General features: G+C 42.4%; 1 protein-coding gene across 2 annotated transcripts in view; it reads right to left on the bottom strand.

Annotated features, from left to right (window-relative positions):
• Positions 1-20,905, bottom strand: part of LOC124798103 (ras-related and estrogen-regulated growth inhibitor-like) — a 589,819-nt gene that overhangs the window by 170,091 nt on the left and 398,823 nt on the right. For both annotated transcript variants that reach the window (XM_047261357.1, XM_047261366.1), the window contains exon 4: positions 3,424-3,500. In XM_047261357.1, the coding sequence (XP_047117313.1) occupies positions 3,424-3,500 (77 nt within the window). The remainder of the gene's footprint in view (positions 1-3,423; positions 3,501-20,905) is intronic.

Here is a 20,905-nt window from a genome sequence, read left to right as displayed (position 1 = left end):
GGTATGCTGGTTCCCTATCTTGATATCCTGCGATTCAGATCAGCACATGTGTGAATGTTCCCGCGGTAAAACCTGTCATTCAGGTAGCCCCACAACCTTAAATCACAGGGAGTGAGATCAAGCGATGGTGCCCGTCAAGCATTTGGAAACGATCGGGTGATAATTCGACCGTTTCCAAATGTGTTTCGGAAAAAGAGGTCAGCTTCGTGAGCGATGTGCGATGGGGCTCCATCTTGCAGGAAAGCTGATGAGTTTAATGCGTCTCTCTCCAGTAGGGCGGGTATGACGTGTTCGCGAAGCACATAGCAGTAACATTGGCCAGTCACACAGCACATCTTTGGTCCTTGAGAGCCAACCTGTTCAAAAAAGAACGGGCCACTGATGAACGTAGCCGTGAAGTCACACCATATGGTGACACGTTCACTATACAGAGGAACTTCATGCACAGTGAGTCGAGGTGAAGATCCCCACACTCGGCAGTTCTGTGTGTTCACCTGACCCCTCAGAGAAAAATGAGCTTCGTCTGTCTATAGGATGGTCTAGGGCCGGGCCTCGTCAACTTCAATCCTTGCGAAAAATTGAAGGGCGAAGTCAACACGTCGTTGTGCTCCTGCACGATATGAATCCTGTACGGATACAATTTCAGAATGTTTCGAAGCACCGTCCATACACTTGACCACGGGTTGTTCAACTGTCGCGACACAGCACGCACACTACCTGACGATCTGAAATTGCGCGCAAGGCTGTCTGCCATATCACCTGTGGTGCAACCAGTCGTCGGCGTCTTTCCAGGGCGACACTTAGTTCTCCAGTTAGTTTGAACTTCTTTATTACGCTCCGCATAGCAGGTGGAGAAAGAGCATCCTTGTGTAATTCTTTCAGCCAGCGATATTCTCGAAGTGCAGCTGCAGCATTACTGTTGTTTTGGTAATAGAACTTCACCAATAACGCCCTCTTACTTTTATCCAAGCTCATTGTGACACGTCAACAAGTGCACTGCGACTATGCATTACAATGACTGGTCATGGCACCTGGTGGCCATAGTTGGAACTGTACGGTGGCACTCTGACGCATGGAAATCATGCACACCATACTCTGGACATTAATGCTACCAAGTTTGATACTCGTACATTAATTAGTTTACGTGTTATAACGGGTTACGCAGGGGAAGTTTAATTACAAGCACCCAGTACTTTAAATATAGCCACTCGGTATATACTGTGATCCAGGAGGAATGGCAAATATTCAGGAAAACGTCTAGTAAACATTGACTCTATGCGCGGGATTAGCCGAGCCGTCTAAGGCAATGCAGTCATGGACTGTACGGCTGGTCCCGGCGAAGGTTCGAGTCCTCCCTCGGGCATGGGTGTGTGTGTTTGTCCTTAGGATAGTTTAGGTTATGTAGTGTGTAAGCTTAGGGACTGATGACCTTAGCAGTTAAGTCCCATAAGATTTCACACACATTTGAACATTTTGAACATTAGCTCTATAATCCATTGCTTAAGAGCTATAAGCACTTGGTGAGTAAAAGAGATGAGTTTCATTGTGTTTCATGCTCACAGTGATCATAGCTTTTTGGGTTTGCAGTTTAGAGCCCATGATTACTCGTCAATTTTTTCTTGGTTTGGTCCATACTAACCCGTCCTAAAATATGGAAAGCAAACAGTGTACAGCAGAGGGGACTTGTTTCATGGTATCGAAGGCGAAGAAGTGCTCATACCTTTTAACGGATGCAATTTGGAGCGCACATTTTTTTACTTCGAGTGATCGTTCCTGTTACATTCCCGAATACTGACGTTTCTTGCTGGGACGCATCAACATTGATGACTTATGAGATTCCAATGGGATACGCCCGAAATTACCTTTTCGTCTGAAGACTGCTGTCCTTTAAGAACTGTATGTCGGAAGCGTAAATGTGTCAGGGAAGCTAAGAAAACTGATTAATAAAATGAAAAGACTGATTCTAAATATAAGGGTCTTGTCTTCGTCAACTTCATTTACTTAAAAACCAAATAATAACAATAATGAATTTTATTTAATCATCGACTGGATTCTTCACGGTTACAGTCTGATGAAGAGAGACAACATTATAGCGCTTTACACTGTCTGCCGTTCATGTACACAGTATACTCTTCTCGAGTATTGATTGTAAGACGTTGCTAGCTGTTTTCTATTTCAAAGCGTTTCACTCACTGATGTAGTACCCTATTGTGTCGCTGAGTGTAAAATATTCCTCGAGTAAAAGCTCTCCGTTACTTACTCGATAAAAGCATCCTGAGATGAGAGGAAATATGAGTTCGTGCTCCAGTAAGTTTCTATTAGGGAGTGAATAAATAATTCATGCGTTCTCTAAGAACATCCACGACTAACTCACCGTTATAATTTCTCTTAGTTCCACACTGCTAGCGTTCCTCAGATTAGAATTTCAGATGCGTCTTTCTAGTTCTCTCGCTCCCACACTTCTGTTCCAGAAGCACGAAATCTAAAAGAAGAATTAGCAACGGGGAATAGTGCTACTTTTTGCTGGGATCGAGCTTCAAGACACGTAAATCCATTACAGTTGCCTGGCAGAAAATTCTCGTTTCTATAATGATTTTACTCACTAGCATTTCATCAGAAATAACAAACGAAAGGAAAATTATTCTGAGAATAAGATACAGCATAATGAAAAAACTGAACAAGACAGTTCTTTGATCCGTCGATATCAATCGTCGTGTAAAAACGGGTTGAAAAACAAATGTCCGAAACATTCTTATTATTTAAATTCATTATTTGTTTTTGTATCTTTGTATTCCTAATTATAGCTTCATGTTATCCAGATCTATTGGCGATTACCAAATTTGAATTGTGCTGTACTATCTGAAGATTTTTTTGTCTGATTTTTTTTCCTTACTACGACGTACAAAAAAGTGTACACACGGCAGAATGTCGTACAAGATTTTATTTTTGCACAATACTACGTTATTGTGTAGGGACACTCTCGCTTCTAGTAACAGTTCAGCTTCAGTCAGTTAATAGTTCAGTTTAGGCAATCAGGCATTGGGCTTGGTATTTTCATAATTACATACTCAGGCCTACTTCAGACCGCAGGAAGCTTTCAGTAAACACAATACAAAAAGCGCTTATGGCCGCCGACAAGTGTCCACTTGTATGTAACCAAGTAAAATGAATATTTCTTGTTTTCTGCTTAGATATACAGCTCCATTTTTTCGGCTTAACGCTAAAAATAGCAACGCCTGTTAGTGATCTCGAATGCACCTTCAATTAAAACACATCTTTCGGTGACACATAACGTTGAACAGTCTGCTAACTCGATGACAGAGCAATGCTCTAATCGGCTCGTGTAACATAAGAATAAGAGCTTTTCACCATATTGCCAATAAAAGTAAATAAAAGTGAAGAAATGTAGTAACTTAAACTTACTGCACATTTGGATGTGTCCAGTATTTCTACTTCCGTCGTCACATTGTCGAAAGTCACATTATGCCGGTACAGAAAATCTGAAAAGAAGAAACAAAAACTGCATTAATAATACACTCATTAAGGAGTTAAAAACATAGACTCCAATACATACCACAAGAACCAAGAGCAAACAAGCTGACTGAAGGACCAAGAACTAAGTGCTCGGATAAAGAAAGGTTGTAAGACAGGGATGAGAGTCTTTCACAGCTACTTTTTAGTCTCTACATCGAAGAAGCAATATCCCAAATTAAGGTTCGAGAGTGGGATTAAAATTCAGGGTTAGAGGATATCAATGAGTATATTCCTTAATGTTATCCTTACTGAAAGTGAACAAGATTAGAGGATCTGTTGAATTGAATGAACTGTCTACAGAGCACAGAAAGTGAATTGAAAGTAAACCAGAAAAAGACAAAAGTAATGAGAAGAAGAAGAAATGAGAAAAGCGAGAAACTTAACATCAAAATTGGTGGTCACGATGCGCACAATGTTAAGAAATTCTGCTATATTGGAAGCTAAATAGTCCACAACGGACGAACCAAGGGGGACATAAAAAGCAAGCTAGCATACACAAAGAGGGCATTACTAGCCAAGAAAAGTCGACTAGTATCAAACACAGGTCTTAATTTGAATAAGAATTTTTTAGAATGCACATTTGGAGCACAGTGAATCACATTAGTCACTCACGCACAGGGGGGAAAATCAAAAAAGAAGAGATTCGAAGCATTTGAGGTTTTGTGTTACAGAAGAAAGTTGAAAGTTAGGTTGACTGATGAAATAATAAATGAGGAGGTTCTCTGCAGAACCGACGAAGAACTTAATATATGGAAAACACTGAAACATTGACAAGAAGAAGGAACAGGATGATACGACATGCGTTAAGACATCAAAATCTCCATGGCACTAGAGAGAACTATAGAGGGTTAAAATTACAGATAAAGACAGATCTAGGACTACATCCAAGAAACAATTAAGAACTTAGCGTGCAAGTGCTACTCTGAGATGAGGAGGTTGGCGCAGGAGAGGAATTCGTGGCGAGGCACATCAGATAGCTGATGACTCAACAACTTACGACAAAATCATTTACAATTAAATGAATACCCTTAGATGCCTACAGGAGTTGATGTAAGTCAACGGGGACAGTTGAAAATGTGTGCCCCTACCGGGACTCGAACCCGGGATCTCCTGCTTACACGGCAGACGCTCTATCCATCTGAGCCTCCGAGGACACAATGATAGTGCGACTGCGGGGACTTATCTCTGGCAAGCCTCCCGTGAAACCCACGTTCGCAACTTATTGTCCCGCACTATATTCATAGTGCCCTTGCCCATCACACTCATTACTCACGGCTTTAATGCCGAATCCCGTAAGGGTTCGGGCACCGTTTGTGCATCCGCACGGAAGAAGATGGTCAAATGGCCGGTAGGCCTTAACTATATGTCCGAAAGAACAGATACCATCTTGCTATACAAAACCATTTATTTCATTTTAGTATGGAAGTTTTTCACCTTGTAGGCCCCATGTGATTATTCTATTGACTCAGCCTTTCTCTAAATGCGTCGGTCCTAGTGTATTTATTTATTTACGCATTTATTTTACCTAATCATGCATATTCAGCCTAATTTTCCTTTTTTGTTGAAACTTGTATCGTAACTAATACTGATAATCAAACTATTCATATTGTAAATGTGCCTGATGTTACATCGTGTGCAACAGTTGTGTTGTTTCGTGGGTCAGCGCCTATTTTAACAGCTGTACTCAAGAGCAGCAAATAACTTATCATCGACGTTTATAACTTGTCACGTTAAAACTAACGCAGAGGAAACGGCGTTATGTAGCTCTATTTCCCAGCAGATTAAGTAGACTGCCTTATATTATCTACTAGAACAGAGGAAAAAGCTAAAAATAGCAAAGCTTTATTTTTATCGTTGCTAGCTATTGAAATAGACGATCTATAATCGACTAACAATATCCTCCACCAGTTTCTTTATATGTTCAGATGTACTCGTAGAAACCAGTCGAGATACCGCAGTGGTTAAAACACCGATTCGCATTTGAGCACGATTCTCACTTTGCATGGAAGTCCAGGATCCGTTACAACCGTCGCAGGTTATTCCAGTTAAAATACTTGCTGTAACTTGTGCTGTGTTTCCCTTTATAATTAGTAAACTGGTTCCCCTAATTTCAGAAGAAGCTCTATTGTCACACGAACTCCCAGAATCATACAAGATCGAAAGGCATCATGAAAGTGAAGGTGGAGGGGAGGGGGGGAGAAAGGAAAGGGAAGGAACTGATTGATATCATCTGCACCGGGCCTTTGTCCAAAATCAGTGGCGACGGGTGAAAATGTGTGCCAGTACGGGACTCGAACCCGTAATCTGCTGCTTAGATGCCTCGTAGATCTTTCACAGAAAGAAAACAACAAAGAAGCGGGTGTGAACTATGGTACAACAAACGAATTCAAGGATGAATACTTCCAAAACGGAACGCAAGAGTCATAACATGTGGTACCGTGTAGAACAAATAGGAGGTACGTACGACTGGGTGTCCCTTCCTTATGCCTCGCTATTGCAAACGGTCGTTACTCCACGTTACAAACATAAATCTGAATACAGTGAACAAATGTAGCAGATCTTGACCTCGGACCGTTGACTGTTTCTATTTTGCTTCTTTTCCCACATTTCAGTACACCTTCTTCCTGTTTTAATGCTTGATTTGCTTTGAGTTTCTGACGGGCTGCGCACTGGGACTTCTTACGACTAAACATGAGGGTGGCTCGATGGAGAGTTTCCCCAGTAAGAAACGTTGTGGACCACTGTGTCAACACCTCGGGGCACGCGATGCTTACCCCTCTGCCCCTGACGATAAGCGGACAACTTTCATTAGGTCATGGACGAATTCACAAACGACAATTAAAATTAAGCACATCTTCAACTATTACTGTCTTTGTAAGTATTTTTGTTCGTTGCTTATCAGGAAAACTTCTCTCTTAAGACGCTCTTATCTTTAATTCACTTTATGGATCCGGCTGTTAGCCGCTAGTTGCATTTTATTATAAAAGACGTCTAAGAACCGCGGGCTGCACGAATACTCGATTAGTGAGTAGTTAAGTTTCATTACATTTATCGTTTTCCATGGATCCCTTGGAAAGGAGTCTCTGGGATGTGGGAAGAGTCAAAGTTTTTTTAATTTTTTTTTACTCAGAAACATGGATATTGTACAATTCTAATGCAGACAGAGTTATGACCCTTGTGAAGATATTCATCTATGAAGTAGAAGGAGGTGGTCAACAGGAAGTTCTTTAATTCACTCTGAAACCGATCTTCATCACTTACAAGACCTTTGATGTGCTCTGGTAAGTTATTGAATATATGAGTACCCATACATTTGACTCCTTTTTGTACTAATGTTAAGCTTTTATAGTCCTTATACTGATTGTTTTTGTTTCTGGTATTATAATCGTGTTTTGCACTATTTTTTGTAAAAAGAGACTTGTTGGAAATGACAAAGAACATCAATGAGCATATGTACTGAGAAGTAGTAGTTAGAATACTAAGTTTTTCAAAGAGGTCTCTGCATGATGATCTAGGACTGACACCATTCTAATGACTCGTTTCTGAATTTTGGAAATGTTCTCTTTGTGAGAGGAGTTTCCCAAAAAGATGATCCCATTATTGAATGGAAGTAGGCCGAATAAACTAACTTCTTCATTTTTAAATCATCTATTTCTGCTATAATGCGTACTGCAAATGTAGCTGAACCAAGGCGTTTCATTAAGTCTAAAGTGTGAGTTTTCCAATTTAGGTTGTGGTCAATTTGTAACCCTAAAAATTTGACGCTGTCTACAGCTTTAATTTGGCGACCACTGCTCTAAATACTAAACAGGTAACAGCTGCGGTACAGTTAAAGGATGCAGCCTCTTCACGGTTGCCTCAGCATTAGGTAACGTGGTGCGAAGATGGCACGCTCTGATAATGCCAACAGCTCTTACACTTACTTTCACCTTTCATGGGCGCGCCCTTGAAAAGCACTGTTCCTCTACGCTTGTGCGAAGTAACGTCTCTGCAGGCTGTAGCCTGGCATTATCCCGGGCAGTACTCATACTGTTTTATAGTTGTTGCTGTCTCCGAGACAGCTAGCCGTAAAGCGGGGACGTAAGAGCGATGCTGTCTTAATATCCCGACACACTAGCTTACTGTATAAGTGTAATTCGTGTAATTCGAGCTAATTATTGCAGAGCAAGGAAAAAAAAATCTGTATTTTTTTCAGTATCCAATGTACTTTAACCAGGTTGTGAAGTTTTCTAAGCTCGGGATAGAGCCTTCATTTGAATATTCCGCGTACCCACTTTTTGATTTCTTCAGATAATGATAAATTAAACCAGCTGCAGTCTGTTCTAGGAGTCTCGCCCCAGAGTTCAATTGCCGGCCGGTGTGGCCGAGCGGTTCTAGGCGCTTCAGTCTGGAACCGCGCGACCGCTACAGTCGCAGGTTCGAATCCTGCTCCGGGCATGGATGTGTGTGATGTCCTTAGGTTAGTTAGGTTTAAGTAGTTCTAAGTTCTAGGGGACTGATGTCCTCAGATGTTAAGTCCCATAGTGCTCAGAGCCATTTGAACCAGAGTTCAATTGCGCTATGACATATTAATAAGTCAGGATATAACATTTACACAGAGGTGACAAAAGTCATGGGATAGTGATATGTACTTATACTGATGGCTGTAATATCGGCACACAAAGTATAAAAGGGCGGTGCATTGGCAAAGCTGTGATTTGTATGGCCGCACGACTGAAATTAATAGATACTGAACGCGGAATGATAGCCGGAGCTAGACGTATGGGACAATTTGATTACAATCGAGAGCACCGGCTTTGGCGTAGAGATGTCAGTGCTAACAGACAAAAACACTGCGTGAAATAACCGCAGAAATCAACTTGGGACGGACGACGAAATCTGGCGTTACTGGGCTGTGGCAGCAGGCGACCGATCCGAGTGTGTTTGCTGGCAGCACCACATCGCCTGCAGCGCCTCTCTTGGACTCGTAACCGTATTGGTTGCACCCTAGATGATTGGAAAACCGTGGTCTGGTCACATGAGTCCATATTTCAACTGGTAAGAGTGTGACGCAGACCCTACGAGCTATGGACGCACCTTGTCAACAAGGCACTTTGCAAGCTGGTGTACGCTTCGTAATGGTGTGGGCTGTCTTTACGTGCAATGGACTGGACCTATTGAACCGATTATTGACGGGAAATGGTTGTGTTCATCTATTTTGAGACCATTTGCAGCCATACATGGACTTCACGGTCCCAAAAAACGACGCGTCACATTTATTGGTGGTTCGTTTGAGGATCTTCCTGGACAGTTCGAGCTGATTATTCAGCCAACCAGATCGCCCAGCAGGAATCCCATCGAACATTCAAATGGTTCAAATGGCTCTGAGCACTATGGAACTTAACATCTGAGGTCATCAGTCCTACTTAAACCCAACTAACCTAAGGACATCACACACATCCATGCCCGAAGCAGGATTCGAACCTTCGACCGTAGCAGCAGCGCAGTTCCGGACTGAAGAACCTAGAACCGCTCGGCCACAACGGCCAGCCATCGAACATTGACAGGACATAATCCTAGCGTCAGTTCGCGCACAAAATCATGCAGCAGCAACACTTTCGCAATTACGGTCCGCTATAGAGACAGCATGACTCATTATTCCTGCAGGGAGCGTTCGGCGACTTGTCGAGTCCATGCTACGTCGAGCTGCTGCACAACTCCGGGTCAAAGAAGGTCCGACACGATATTGGGACATCATAACAGAGGATAACTTTCGTCATCTTTGTGTAATTCACAAACACATTTTGCAATAGATGCTAACAGAGACAAAAGAAAAATGTGTTACAGGTCGCAACGACCTACTTCAGTATTAGCTCATCTTTAACTGCCTTTTGGCATTTCTAAACCATGCATTTACAGACATGCTTCTTTCCACCAGTTCAAGTGACCTGAGCTCACAAAAACCAAGTGTAAATACGCACTTCATAGCAAAATGGAGCTGTCTGATGGCTGTTGTTGTTGTGATGCAGCTTTCCATGCTACTCTATCCTATGCAAGCTTCTTCATCTCCCAGTACCTACTGCAAACTACATCCTTCTGAATCTGCTTAATGTAATCATCCCTTCGTCTCCCTCTACGAGTTTTATCCTTCACTCTGCTCCCCAGTACTAAATTGGTGATCCACTGATGCCTCAGAAAATGCCCTACCAACCGATTCCTTCTTCTAATCAAGTTGTGCCACAAATTTCTCTTCTCCCCAATTATATTCAATACCTCCTCATTAGTTTTGTTGACACTTAAATCTGTACTCGATGTTAACAATTTTTTCTTCAGAAACGCTTTCCTTACCATTGCCAGTCTACATTTTATATCCTCTGTCCTTCGCCCATCATCAGTTATTTTGCTCCCCAAATAGTAAAACGTCTTTACTACTTTAAGTGTCTCATTTCCTCATATAATCCCTCAACATCACCTGATTTAATTAGACTACATTCCATTATCCTCGTTTTGCTTCTGTTGACATTCATCTTATATCCTCATTTAAAGAGACTGTCCATTCTGTTCAACTGGACTTCCAGGTCCTTTTCTCCCTCTGACAGACTTATAATGTCATCGGCGAACCTCAAAGTTTTTATTTCTTCTCCGTGGATTTTAATTCCTTCTCCGACTTTTGTTTTTGATTCCTCTACTGCTTGCTCAATATACAGGTTGAACAACATCGGGAATAGGCTACAACCCTGTCTCCCTCCCTTCCCAACCACTGCTTCCCTTTCATGCCCCTCGACTCCTATAACTGCCATCTGGTTTGATGTATAGCACTGTTTTAATTTATATTAGATTGAAGAAAAAAAAAATTCCATTGCGTATTAATCGGTATGTTCAGTAATGTGGTAGCACCACCATACTTGATTCCAAAATAATTTATCCATTGTACCGGTTCTTGAGCTACGTGGCAGTGGATTATATTATATTATACCAATAATCTTCAGTATGTACTTCTTTAAAACATGGACAGCAAATTGGATGCTGAAGCAGCCTTCCTGCTCTACCAGCCGTTGTGATTGATGAACGTGAGGAGAGGGTTGTAGCGGCAAGGAATAGTGTACCTGCCATCCTACCTCAGTTCGATTCTATGCCCGGGAGTGGCTAGAGTCGTCGTTCTGACAAAAATGGCAGCTGTGTGTATTACATTTCGCGCCATGTTCATTCTTAAATCAAGTGGAAATTAAGTCTTTCTATTATATTGCAAATTCACAATAAATAAAATTTAGTTATTTGGTATCTTTCCTGGTGCTGTAATTTTGATGAAGAACGGTATACCTTCAATGAAATAAAGAGAGCTATTGGCCCAACGTGAATGCCATCTCTCTACAGTCATAATCTGAATTCATTCGGTCAGTTTTTTTCGTGCTTCGTACTTTCTACAAAGCTCGCAGATCCTCACTCGCTCTACCAACATCCAACATCATTTCGACAGCTCAACACGGACGGCGTAGCAGGTTAGAGGCTTGTCGGTCCAAACGACGCTCAGTTGTCCTTAGGTTGCGGCTATCTAAACGGCTCGCATTGGCTCGAGGCGATCATAATGGCAGAAAGCGCGTGCGTGAACTGCGGAATAACCAACAGCCTGGTAACTGCTTTGCAGCATCGGGCTAAACGTGACTACAGACACGACACACACACACACACACACACACACACACACACACACACACACACACACGAGAAATATTACTTGTCAGAGACATCACAAAACTAAGTAAAACAAGATACAGTAACAAACAAGAGTGAATAAGATGGTCGAAAAGCGTCTAAGGAGTTCGTAAACTTTTCTCACAATAATATGTAGTACTACACTCGTAGTGTAGCTTATAGTGCGGTTCTTGCGACACCTTGTTGACTTGTGAGTCTATACCACTGTTGTCACCCGATTTTACGATGCACAGCAAGTGCCAAGTCAGATGGTTCCCCACCATAAAATTCATCGATTACGAGTGACAACACGCTAGCGGCTTTGTATTTATTTTACACCTTACGATATCCATTTCTTTATATAAAAAACACGTGTTCGATACCCAGTCAGTCCTAAGATTTTTGACATTTATCACTTCTGTTAATGTAAAAACTTCCAAGTTACGCCGTGCTTCACAGTCCCCGTTATAGGTTCGCCTGCTAAGCATATTGGTAAAGTCAGAGGAAGGAAACAGAAAACCACCCTCAATAGGACCATGCCTAGGAAAGCACTACAGTGTTCAAACTAACTTGATGACAGCTTTAACCTTTTACCATGAGCTAAATAAATCCTTCTTCTTTTAATGAATAGCTCCATTGGTTTCCACCAGAAGCGCAACACAGAAAATTGTATTTATCATATACATCTACATGTCAACCCTACATTTCACGCCTAGGAGAGAGTTCTTCGAACGACTCTCACCACATTTCTCTACCGTTCTACTCCCAAACAGTGCGCAGGAAAATCGAAAAATAAAATCTATCCGTGTGAGCTCTGATTTATTTTGTTATGATGATCATTTTTCCCTGCGTAGGAGGGCGTCAACAGAATATTTTCGCATTCGAAGGAGAAAGTCCTTGATTGAGATTTCGTGATATAATCTCCTTTCAGCGAAAAACGACTTTCTTTCAAAGATCCATGACACTGACTCTTTCTCTCTTTCTCTTTCTCTTTCTCTCCCTCTTCTCTCTCTCTCTCTCTTTCCTACTTCACTACAGTAATAGCCGAGCTGCCCCTTCTCTGAACTTTTTCGATGTCCTCCGCCAAAACCTCTCAGGTAAGGATCCCATACCGCACAGCGGTACTCTAACAGATAACAGAGGACTGACAGGTGTAATGTAGCGATCTCTTCAGTGGCTTCGTTACATCATCTAAGTGCTCCACCAAAAAAAATGCAGTCTTTTGTTCGTCTTACTCACAACATTATTAACATCATTTATAAGACCGTTCACATTTAAGTTGTTCTTATTTGTATTCACTAACTCTCTAGTTGAAATGACAGCCTTCAGATTTCTGTGATTAATCGTGTAGCCTCCTTTTAGTACTCATGCTGATGACCCCACATTTTTTCATAATTTAGGGTCAATTACCAGTTTCCACACAGTAACGATATCTTGTCTAATTCATTTTGTAATAGGCGGTAAATGACGGCATCATCTGCAAACCATCTAGGACGGCTTCTCAGATTATCTCGTAAACCATATACTAGATAAAACGAAAACAGGAGAAGCCCTGAAATACTTCCTTGGGTAACGCGAGATATCATTTTTTACTCGATGACTTTTCGTCAATTACTACGAAGTATGGCCTTTCTGCTATAAAATTACGAAACCATACGCACAACTGAGACGATACTCCTTTGGCATGCAGATTGATTGTAAGTCACTTGTGACCATTCTGGAAAGCTAGAGATATGGAATCAGCCTGACATTTGCTGTCGATAACACTCATTACATAACGAAAATGAAGGGGTGACCGTGTTCCACAGGAGCAACATTTGCCGAATCCCTGCTGGCCGTGTGTCAAGAGACCCTTTTCTTCAATGTAATTCAAAATGTTCGAACAAATACTTTCCAAAATCGTGCTGCAAATCGACATCCGTAATGTGGGTCTATAAATTTGTAGATTACTCCTATTTCTATTTTTATGTATTGGTGTGACCAGTTCAACTTTCCTGTCTTCAGGCGTTTATCTTTCACCGAAAGTGCGGTTGTATACGATTCCTAAGTATGGAGCTATTGTATCAGCATATATTAGAAGGAACCTGATTGGTATACAGTCTGGAGCAGAAGACTTGCCTATATTGATTTGAGTTGCTTCGCTACTCCGAGAATATCTACTTCCAAGCTGGTCACGTTGGCAGCTTTTCGTGATTCGAATACCAGAATATTTACTTCGTCTTCTTTTGTGATGGAAGTTCGGAAAATCATATTTAGTAACTCCGCTTTGGTGGCACGTTCATGAAGGACACACGGTACTTGTCGGCAGCTCGTGGTCGTGCGGTAGCGTTCTCGCTTCCCGCTCCCGGGGTCGATTCCCGGCGGGGTCAGAGTTTTTCTCTGCCTCGTGATGACTGAGTGTTGTGTGATGTCCTTAGGTTAGTTAGGTTTAAGTAGTTCTAAGTTCTAGGGGACTGATGACCATAGATGTTAAGTCCCATAGTGCTCAGAGCCATTTGAACTACACGGCACTTGTTCGTGCTGTTACTGTTTCGATTGATGACGACAATGAATAATTATGAAGTGTGATGATGTGCTGTGCTGATGCTACTGCGCTACACAACGAAGATAAATGGCACTACTGGATGCCGTAAAATTTCAACATTATTACATGACCACACTCAGTGGAACAATATGGTGCGGTTTTAGAACTTAGGTCCTGGAGCAAAATCGAGTGATTAGGAACAAAATGCCACCAACTACCCTCGCCTTGTCATTCAGTATGTTGCCGGCCGCTTTGGCCGAGCGGCTCTAGGCGCTTCAGTCAGGAACCGCGCTGCTGCCTCGGGCATGGATGTATGGGATGTCCTTAGGTTAGTCAGGTTTAAGTATTCATAAGTCTAGGGGACTGATGACCTCAGATGTTAAGTCCCATAGTGCTTAGGGCCATTTGAACCATCAGTACCGTTGGTGAATATACTGTCACCAACTAGCAGGCGTTTGCTATTTCAGTTCCGAAGACGGATGTACGTCTCCTACCATACTGCAATGTTAATTATCCACGCTGTTGCACGGTGAGCGGGCATTTCGACTTTGTGTGTGTGTGTGTGTGTGTGTGTGTGTGTGTGTGTGTATTTTCACGACCTAGCCAAAGGCTTGTAAGTAAGAGGTGCTAACGATTCGAGAAGGGTCGCTCTACCTCGTTTATGAACCGCGCTGTGCGTGTTTTGCGAGAGCACCGGCATGCGGCAAACTACCCGCGCTGCAGCCCATTTTTTATTTTACTTTTTTGTTTTGCTGCAGCGTAATTACGCTGGCCGGAAACTGCTGTTGCTGCTCCTGCTGCATGCTTCTAGGCGGAGGCCAGTCTTACTTCTTGGTACTCGCCCGCAGTCTAGCAGACTCCACACAAAACACGGGCACACATCAGAGCCACTTCCTCGTGGAAACCAGAACACTAATAGACGCGACGCAGCGCGTCCTAGTATCTAGTAACGCTTTTTTGGCAGAGGCTTAACAGCGTATGAGGCTCCATGTACAGTGACGTCGGATTATTACGTGGCTGGAAAGACTACATTTCGCCCAAGACCAGGTGCTTGTTTACAACTGTCTGCTCCCGGTACGTGTGTTTATCCAGTAGCCACGTAATATTCATATTCAGTTGTATATAACTGCCCTTATAATACTGGGTATGAAATATTTATAGATAAAAGTTAGAGACAAAATATTTGTATTATTGTGGAAGCAAAAATTTTGATAACTGATAGTACATAAATTTTTCAACCCTTAGTGGAGTCATATATTTGTATATATTATTCCATTTGCGTAAAGGCGATAACTTCTCATATTGCAATTAGCTGTTTCAAACCAATGAACAGTAAGTGAAGTCTAAGATTTCTCATAGTTTCACTAAATTTACGAAGTTGTGATTACTCTGGTTTCGCTTGTCGATATGGTATCATGTGTCGATATCGGCCCTAGGGGTATCAAGGTTGGTAATAGAATGACAGGTTTCCATTAGACACCAACAGTGGTCGCGCGGTGTCTAGCGGACCCAATGGTGCGCACCTGCTGTGTCACGCCCCCCTTGTGGCTCCTAGAGAGCCTGTATAGGGAGAGAGTGGCCAACCGGACGATACGGCGGCCATTTTTCTGCCAAACTGCGTGCGGGACTTTTGAATGGCCAGTAGTGGATTACCGGAGTACACACTCGCCGAATCAAAAGCACAAGACAATATGGCGAAATCATTCGTTAAATGCCTTTCTTTACAGCTACAATATACTCATAGTAGCCTACAGCACAGGAAAATTTGATACAGTGGCTGTAAAAATTATTCGTTTCTTGCATTTTTCTCCTTTAAAGTTCGTTTACTAGACATACTGCAATGAAAGTAACGTAAATAATAACAAAAAAATACGAATAATGTTTCAGCAACCACGACAACTGCGGAAAACGTGCCTACAACTTGCCTGCGTCAACAGTCAGGCAATAATACTGAAACAAAAATAATGCCTAGTGTTCTGATTCGGAACGAAATAAAGTTTGACGCTATAAGCGGCGAATGAGCATGGCACAACAATTACAGGAACTTTCCGTTTACAGCAAGGACTGTCAGATATTGGCTTCAGAAAAGCTTGTGATGCTACCAGTATGCACGCAAACGCTAATTACGTACTAAAAACGATGTACAACTAAATCTAACATGCATGCACAACGCGTAACAAGTCTCTCAATAATTCGAATACCTTTTAATCGTTTCCAAAAGTCCTCTGAACTTCAATTCAACTCAAAAGCACGGCGAACTTAGGAAGCGCGAGAGACGTTTGGCAGAAAAATGGCGCCAAAGCTAATCAACCAATCACGGGCAACTTCACCTATGGCCACTCTCCCTGTATACAGGCTCTCTAGTGGCTCCTTACCACTGCCGCTGCAATTTGGGACTGCCGGTGGCAGCAGCTCAGCCCCTTGCGCTCTGAGCACTTTGCCACATAACGCTTACACAGACACCGTCCACTTGCGGCTCCAATATCATAGTTCGTATTTAGTACAGCGAGTCTCTTCCTTGTGGATATTGATGGGTTTGTTTCTTGCTGCATTGTTTGTAATGAGTCTTCGTTCACCTGGAGAAGTACAAGTTTAGTGAATCTTCTGTTTGTTGTATTAATTTGTTAGCTAGTCGTTCCTCTTTCGGTCCAGGTCCCCTACGGCAACTGTTTCCGCATCACTCTGAGCCCACCTTCCCTTACTGTTGTTTACGAAGTTGTAGACAGCAATTACTATCCTAATTGCCATAAAATATCTAGGCGTAACTATCCAGAGCGACCTTAAGTGGAATGACCATATAAAATAGATAGGAAACCAGACTCAGATTCACAGGAAGAATCTTACGAAAATGTAACTCATCCACGAAAGAAGTGGCTTATAAGGCGCTTGGTCATCCGATTCTTGAGTATTGTTCATCTATCTGGAATCTCTAGAGGAGATAGAGAATATCCAACGAAGAGCAGCGCGTCTCGTCACGGGATCGTTTAGCTGGCGAGAGAGCGTTACAGAGATACTAAACTAACTCCACTGGCAGACGTTACAAGAGAGGAGATGTACATCACGGAGAGATTTACTGTTGAAATTTCGGGACAACACTTTTCAGGAGTAGTCAGACAACATATTACTCCCCCCCCCCCCCTCCTCCCACATACATCTCGCGTATTGACCACGAGGAGAAAATTCGAGAAATTAGAGCCAATACAGAGGCTTACCGACAATCATTCTTCCCACGCGCTTTTCGTGGGTGGAGCAGAGTTGGAGGGATCAGACGGTGGTACCAAAAGTACCCTCCGCCACACACTATTAGGTGGCTTGCGAAGTGTAACGTAGATGTTGATGTAATTTGCTCTCAATACCGAACTACCCGTTGTCACTATGACATTAAGCCTTATCATAAAACGAAATCTTAAAATGTAAGCGGAAGCAGAACGTGGACAATAGAAAGTAAGGACAAGAAGAATATAAACGTTTTTATAACGTGACCTTGCAGGAGACCTACAGGAGAACGATGAAGATTAGATGAGTATGTCAGATAGATAATTAGGAAGTACTGAACAGAAATGGGTGAACTACAAATTATTGTACCACTTTACTTGAAGAAGGGAACGGTCCGTATGACACTACATTAGGTATCAACGAATGGATAATTTGGTAATGGATGGAAGTGTAGGACGAGGCCGAGGCTTGGTGATAGTTAGCAGGTTCAGATGGATGTAGATTGCAGTAGTAATGCGGAGCTGAAGAAGCTTGCACAGGATAAGCGTGGAGAGCTGTATCACACCAATCGTCGGACAGAAAGCTATTCCAGCAACACAATTTTAGCTCTCTGTGGGGAAATGTTATCTATGTGAAATTATTATAGTGTATTGTTATTACGTAGCCTTGATGAACGCAACGTTGACAGACCAGCAGCGAGCATAAAAGAAAGACACGCAGATGAAAATGACCTTTGTCTACGAAAGGAGGCGATTTTTTTCTTTCCTTTATCCTTCTACAAATGATCCAGTAATGGAATTTCCTAAATACATGGCCTGACAAAAGAAAGAGAAGGATCTAACAGGAGGAAACTATTTGAAGCTTCACAGTTATGTCGCAAGTGTACTTTTCTGTGCTTATAATACAACTCAAGTTGGTGATGTTTCCTTTTAAGAATAGCCATGTAAAACATGCCTTCTGTCTGATGATGATGGTTGCGTAGTGCATGAAATGAGATAAAATTTCTTGACTGATTGTAGGAGCTTGTGTTCGGATTCCACAGCGGCCGAAGATAACCGAAGGTAGATGTAACGAAACACTTTTACATTCTTGCTGTAGATGCTAGGAAAGATGCCTGTTTCTCGATACACGGAGAGGACTTAATTACCTGGCGTCAGAGAACGTTGATCCTGCAGGCGGAAGTCGTAAAGTAATAGCCACGTCGTGTTGTGTGGCGGCGCGGAACTGGTTTCCGCAGCCGGCGGCGAACACGCCCGGGCAGACGGACAATTCACCCGTGTCCCGACTGCCGACAGGTTGTTCTCGCGGCGTGTCTGCGCGACTGAGCGGAATGCGACGTGACGGCGTTTACGACCATTCCCATGTCAGCGTTTTATGATTTATTGTTCGGAGGGATGTCGCTGTTACCGCTTAACGTGAAAACGGTACAAATTTGACACATCAACAGCAAAACTAGAAACTATGTGCTTCACTGTTGGGCACTACGTATTTTCGCACACAAAACCTACTGTATCACATTGCCAGCGACGTAATAATTCCTCATTCCTCCCCTCTCCCCACCATTAGTAGTTATTGTTTTGTAAAATGTACAGTACAGCCGCTACGTCGCCTAAAACTGATTTGTTTTTCACTGAATGTGAAGTACTTAAGCCGGCCGGTGTGGCCGAGCGGTTCTAGGCACTACAGCTGGAACCGCGCAACCGCTACGGACGCAGGTTCGAATCCTGCCTCGGGCATGGATGTGTATGATGTCCTTAGGTTAGTTAGGTTTAAGTAGTTCTAAGTTCTAGGGGACTCATGACCTCAGATGTTAAGTCCCATATTGCTCAGAGCCATTTGAGCCATTTGAAGTACTTATTTCATCCTAGTAGAGTGACCACTTCAAAAGAAGTACGAAAAAATCGAGCACGCGAAGCCGATTTCTGGACATAAATTGACTAGGGTGTATGTTTCCTTTATATATTCTGCTTTACTTGGGATGAAGAATTAACGTTAGGATATAAACATCATGTTGTCGTTGGTGTCATTAGTCACCGAGGACGGTCTTCCAATGAAAATTACTTGTTAGGTGACATTTGCCACGTACCACTGCAGTGTTGCAACAACAGGTGACAAATGCCTCTCGATTATCGGTCTCTGGAACAGGGGACCGACTAACTCTTGAACTTTTCCCATTGAATGGATTATTCCATCACTTTTTCATCAAGCATTCGGAACTCCTCGGCAAAGTTCCTACATCTTCATTTCCTTTCACCAAGCAGTCTGTGGTAAGATGCACCAGAGGTAGAAACTAACGGCATAACGAATCAGAATGCGTGATTAAGCTGATTGGTTGTTCCTATTGTAGCTGTCTCGTAAACTACTAGCTATCAATCACATTTTTGCTCTAGTCCAGCCAGAGAGGTCATCTGTTATGACTGCGTCAGCTGCTTCATTGATACCTTGTGTTGGCACTATGACGGAAACTTTGACCCTGACATTAAGGCCTCTGACTGGTGAGGCCAATTTCTAAGCAGTGAATTGTCACCTAACTCGTAACTAATACTTTTAATCAGACTATATTTTATTTCTACGTTGATGAGGATGGCAAGCAGAATTTATTTTAATTTTAAGAAGGAAATATCCAGCCCCCCCCCTGCCCCCTCCCCCCCTTCCTTTCCTTCTCAAATTCAAATATCCTGACTTATCTGTTTCACCTTACTACTAATTCGATATCAAATGTTAAAAAAAAGTGGCAAATGTGCAGGCTTAAAGATCTCCAAAAAAACACGATTCCATTGGAACACCACAATGAATGTCGTCTGACGTCACTGCCTTTTCCATCGCTATCTTGCTATCGCATTATGTACTATACGATATAGAGCCCACTATATAGTAGTACGTATGGCTTACCTGCATCTGACCGAACCATGAACTGAAATTACTCACTGCTACCAATAGATAATTGCTCAAAGTGGTCTGTGGTGAGTAATGGAACACTGCTGATTTCAATTCAACTCAATTTTTTCCCACTAATTTTTGACCTCTTATGTGGAAACACTAAAAAAGTCGTAAACATTTAATATTCGTAGTGATACACAATGTTTTATATTTATATAGTTATAAAGTATGTTAACAGCAACCGCTGTTAGTACTAAAGTAGAAATAAAACAGAGTATTGAAAATGCAATCTTGTAAAAAATAACATAAAAGGAATTAACTCAACTTCTAAGTGAATACTTTCTAGCTTATATTACTACGTACGTTACTGACAGCTTCTGAAGAACTGGAGCTATACCTACTCCTAGACCTATTGTTGCTGCACTGTTCCACATTTCACAAACTGTTTATGTGCTTGCCTCGGCAATCCTCTAGTCTGTGCATACCCGTGTGTGTGGCCATTGCATAAAAGGGTGTAACAGAACTGTTGTGACGAATTTCGAGGGACTGTAGAGGGTGTCTTGAGAAACAAATCGATAGGAACCAGTGTGCAAAAACTTCATCCAACAACATTACAGAGCGTCGAAGTTACAGAGGTCGGCGCATGCCACTACGCCACCCCTTCGGCAGCAAACGTGACTTGGTACACTGAGGATCCATAGGTGAAACGTCTCGCAACTTTGTTCGTTATTCAGTGGCCGCGACTGATTCACTGGCGAGTGGAGAAGACGTAGCTTGCTCCTGCGCAGAAAGGCCTTGCCTTCTATGAGAGTGATGTTCTGTTGGCTTGGTGGATGATGGCTTTGGACACGGGTTCCTCGTGGAGCAATATGAAATCTCCAATGTTCACCAATAGACAGGAGAATCTGTCGCGATCACTGAAAAATAAAATTAAGAAACGTTACGTATATACTGTTCCTGTCATTCTCTATAATGGAAGAAACACTTCTTGTGATCTGTTGACGTTACTTTGATTGGTTGATTTGGGAGAAGTGGCCAAACAGCGATGTCATCGGTCCCATCGAATTTGGGAAGGATGTG

The sequence above is a fragment of the Schistocerca piceifrons genome, chromosome 1, assembly GCF_021461385.2.
Source record: "Schistocerca piceifrons isolate TAMUIC-IGC-003096 chromosome 1, iqSchPice1.1, whole genome shotgun sequence".
In the NCBI taxonomy this organism is placed as follows: Eukaryota; Metazoa; Arthropoda; class Insecta; order Orthoptera; family Acrididae; genus Schistocerca; species Schistocerca piceifrons.
Note: the sequence above shows the minus strand (reverse complement) of the source record. Positions and strands in the feature narration are given on the sequence as shown.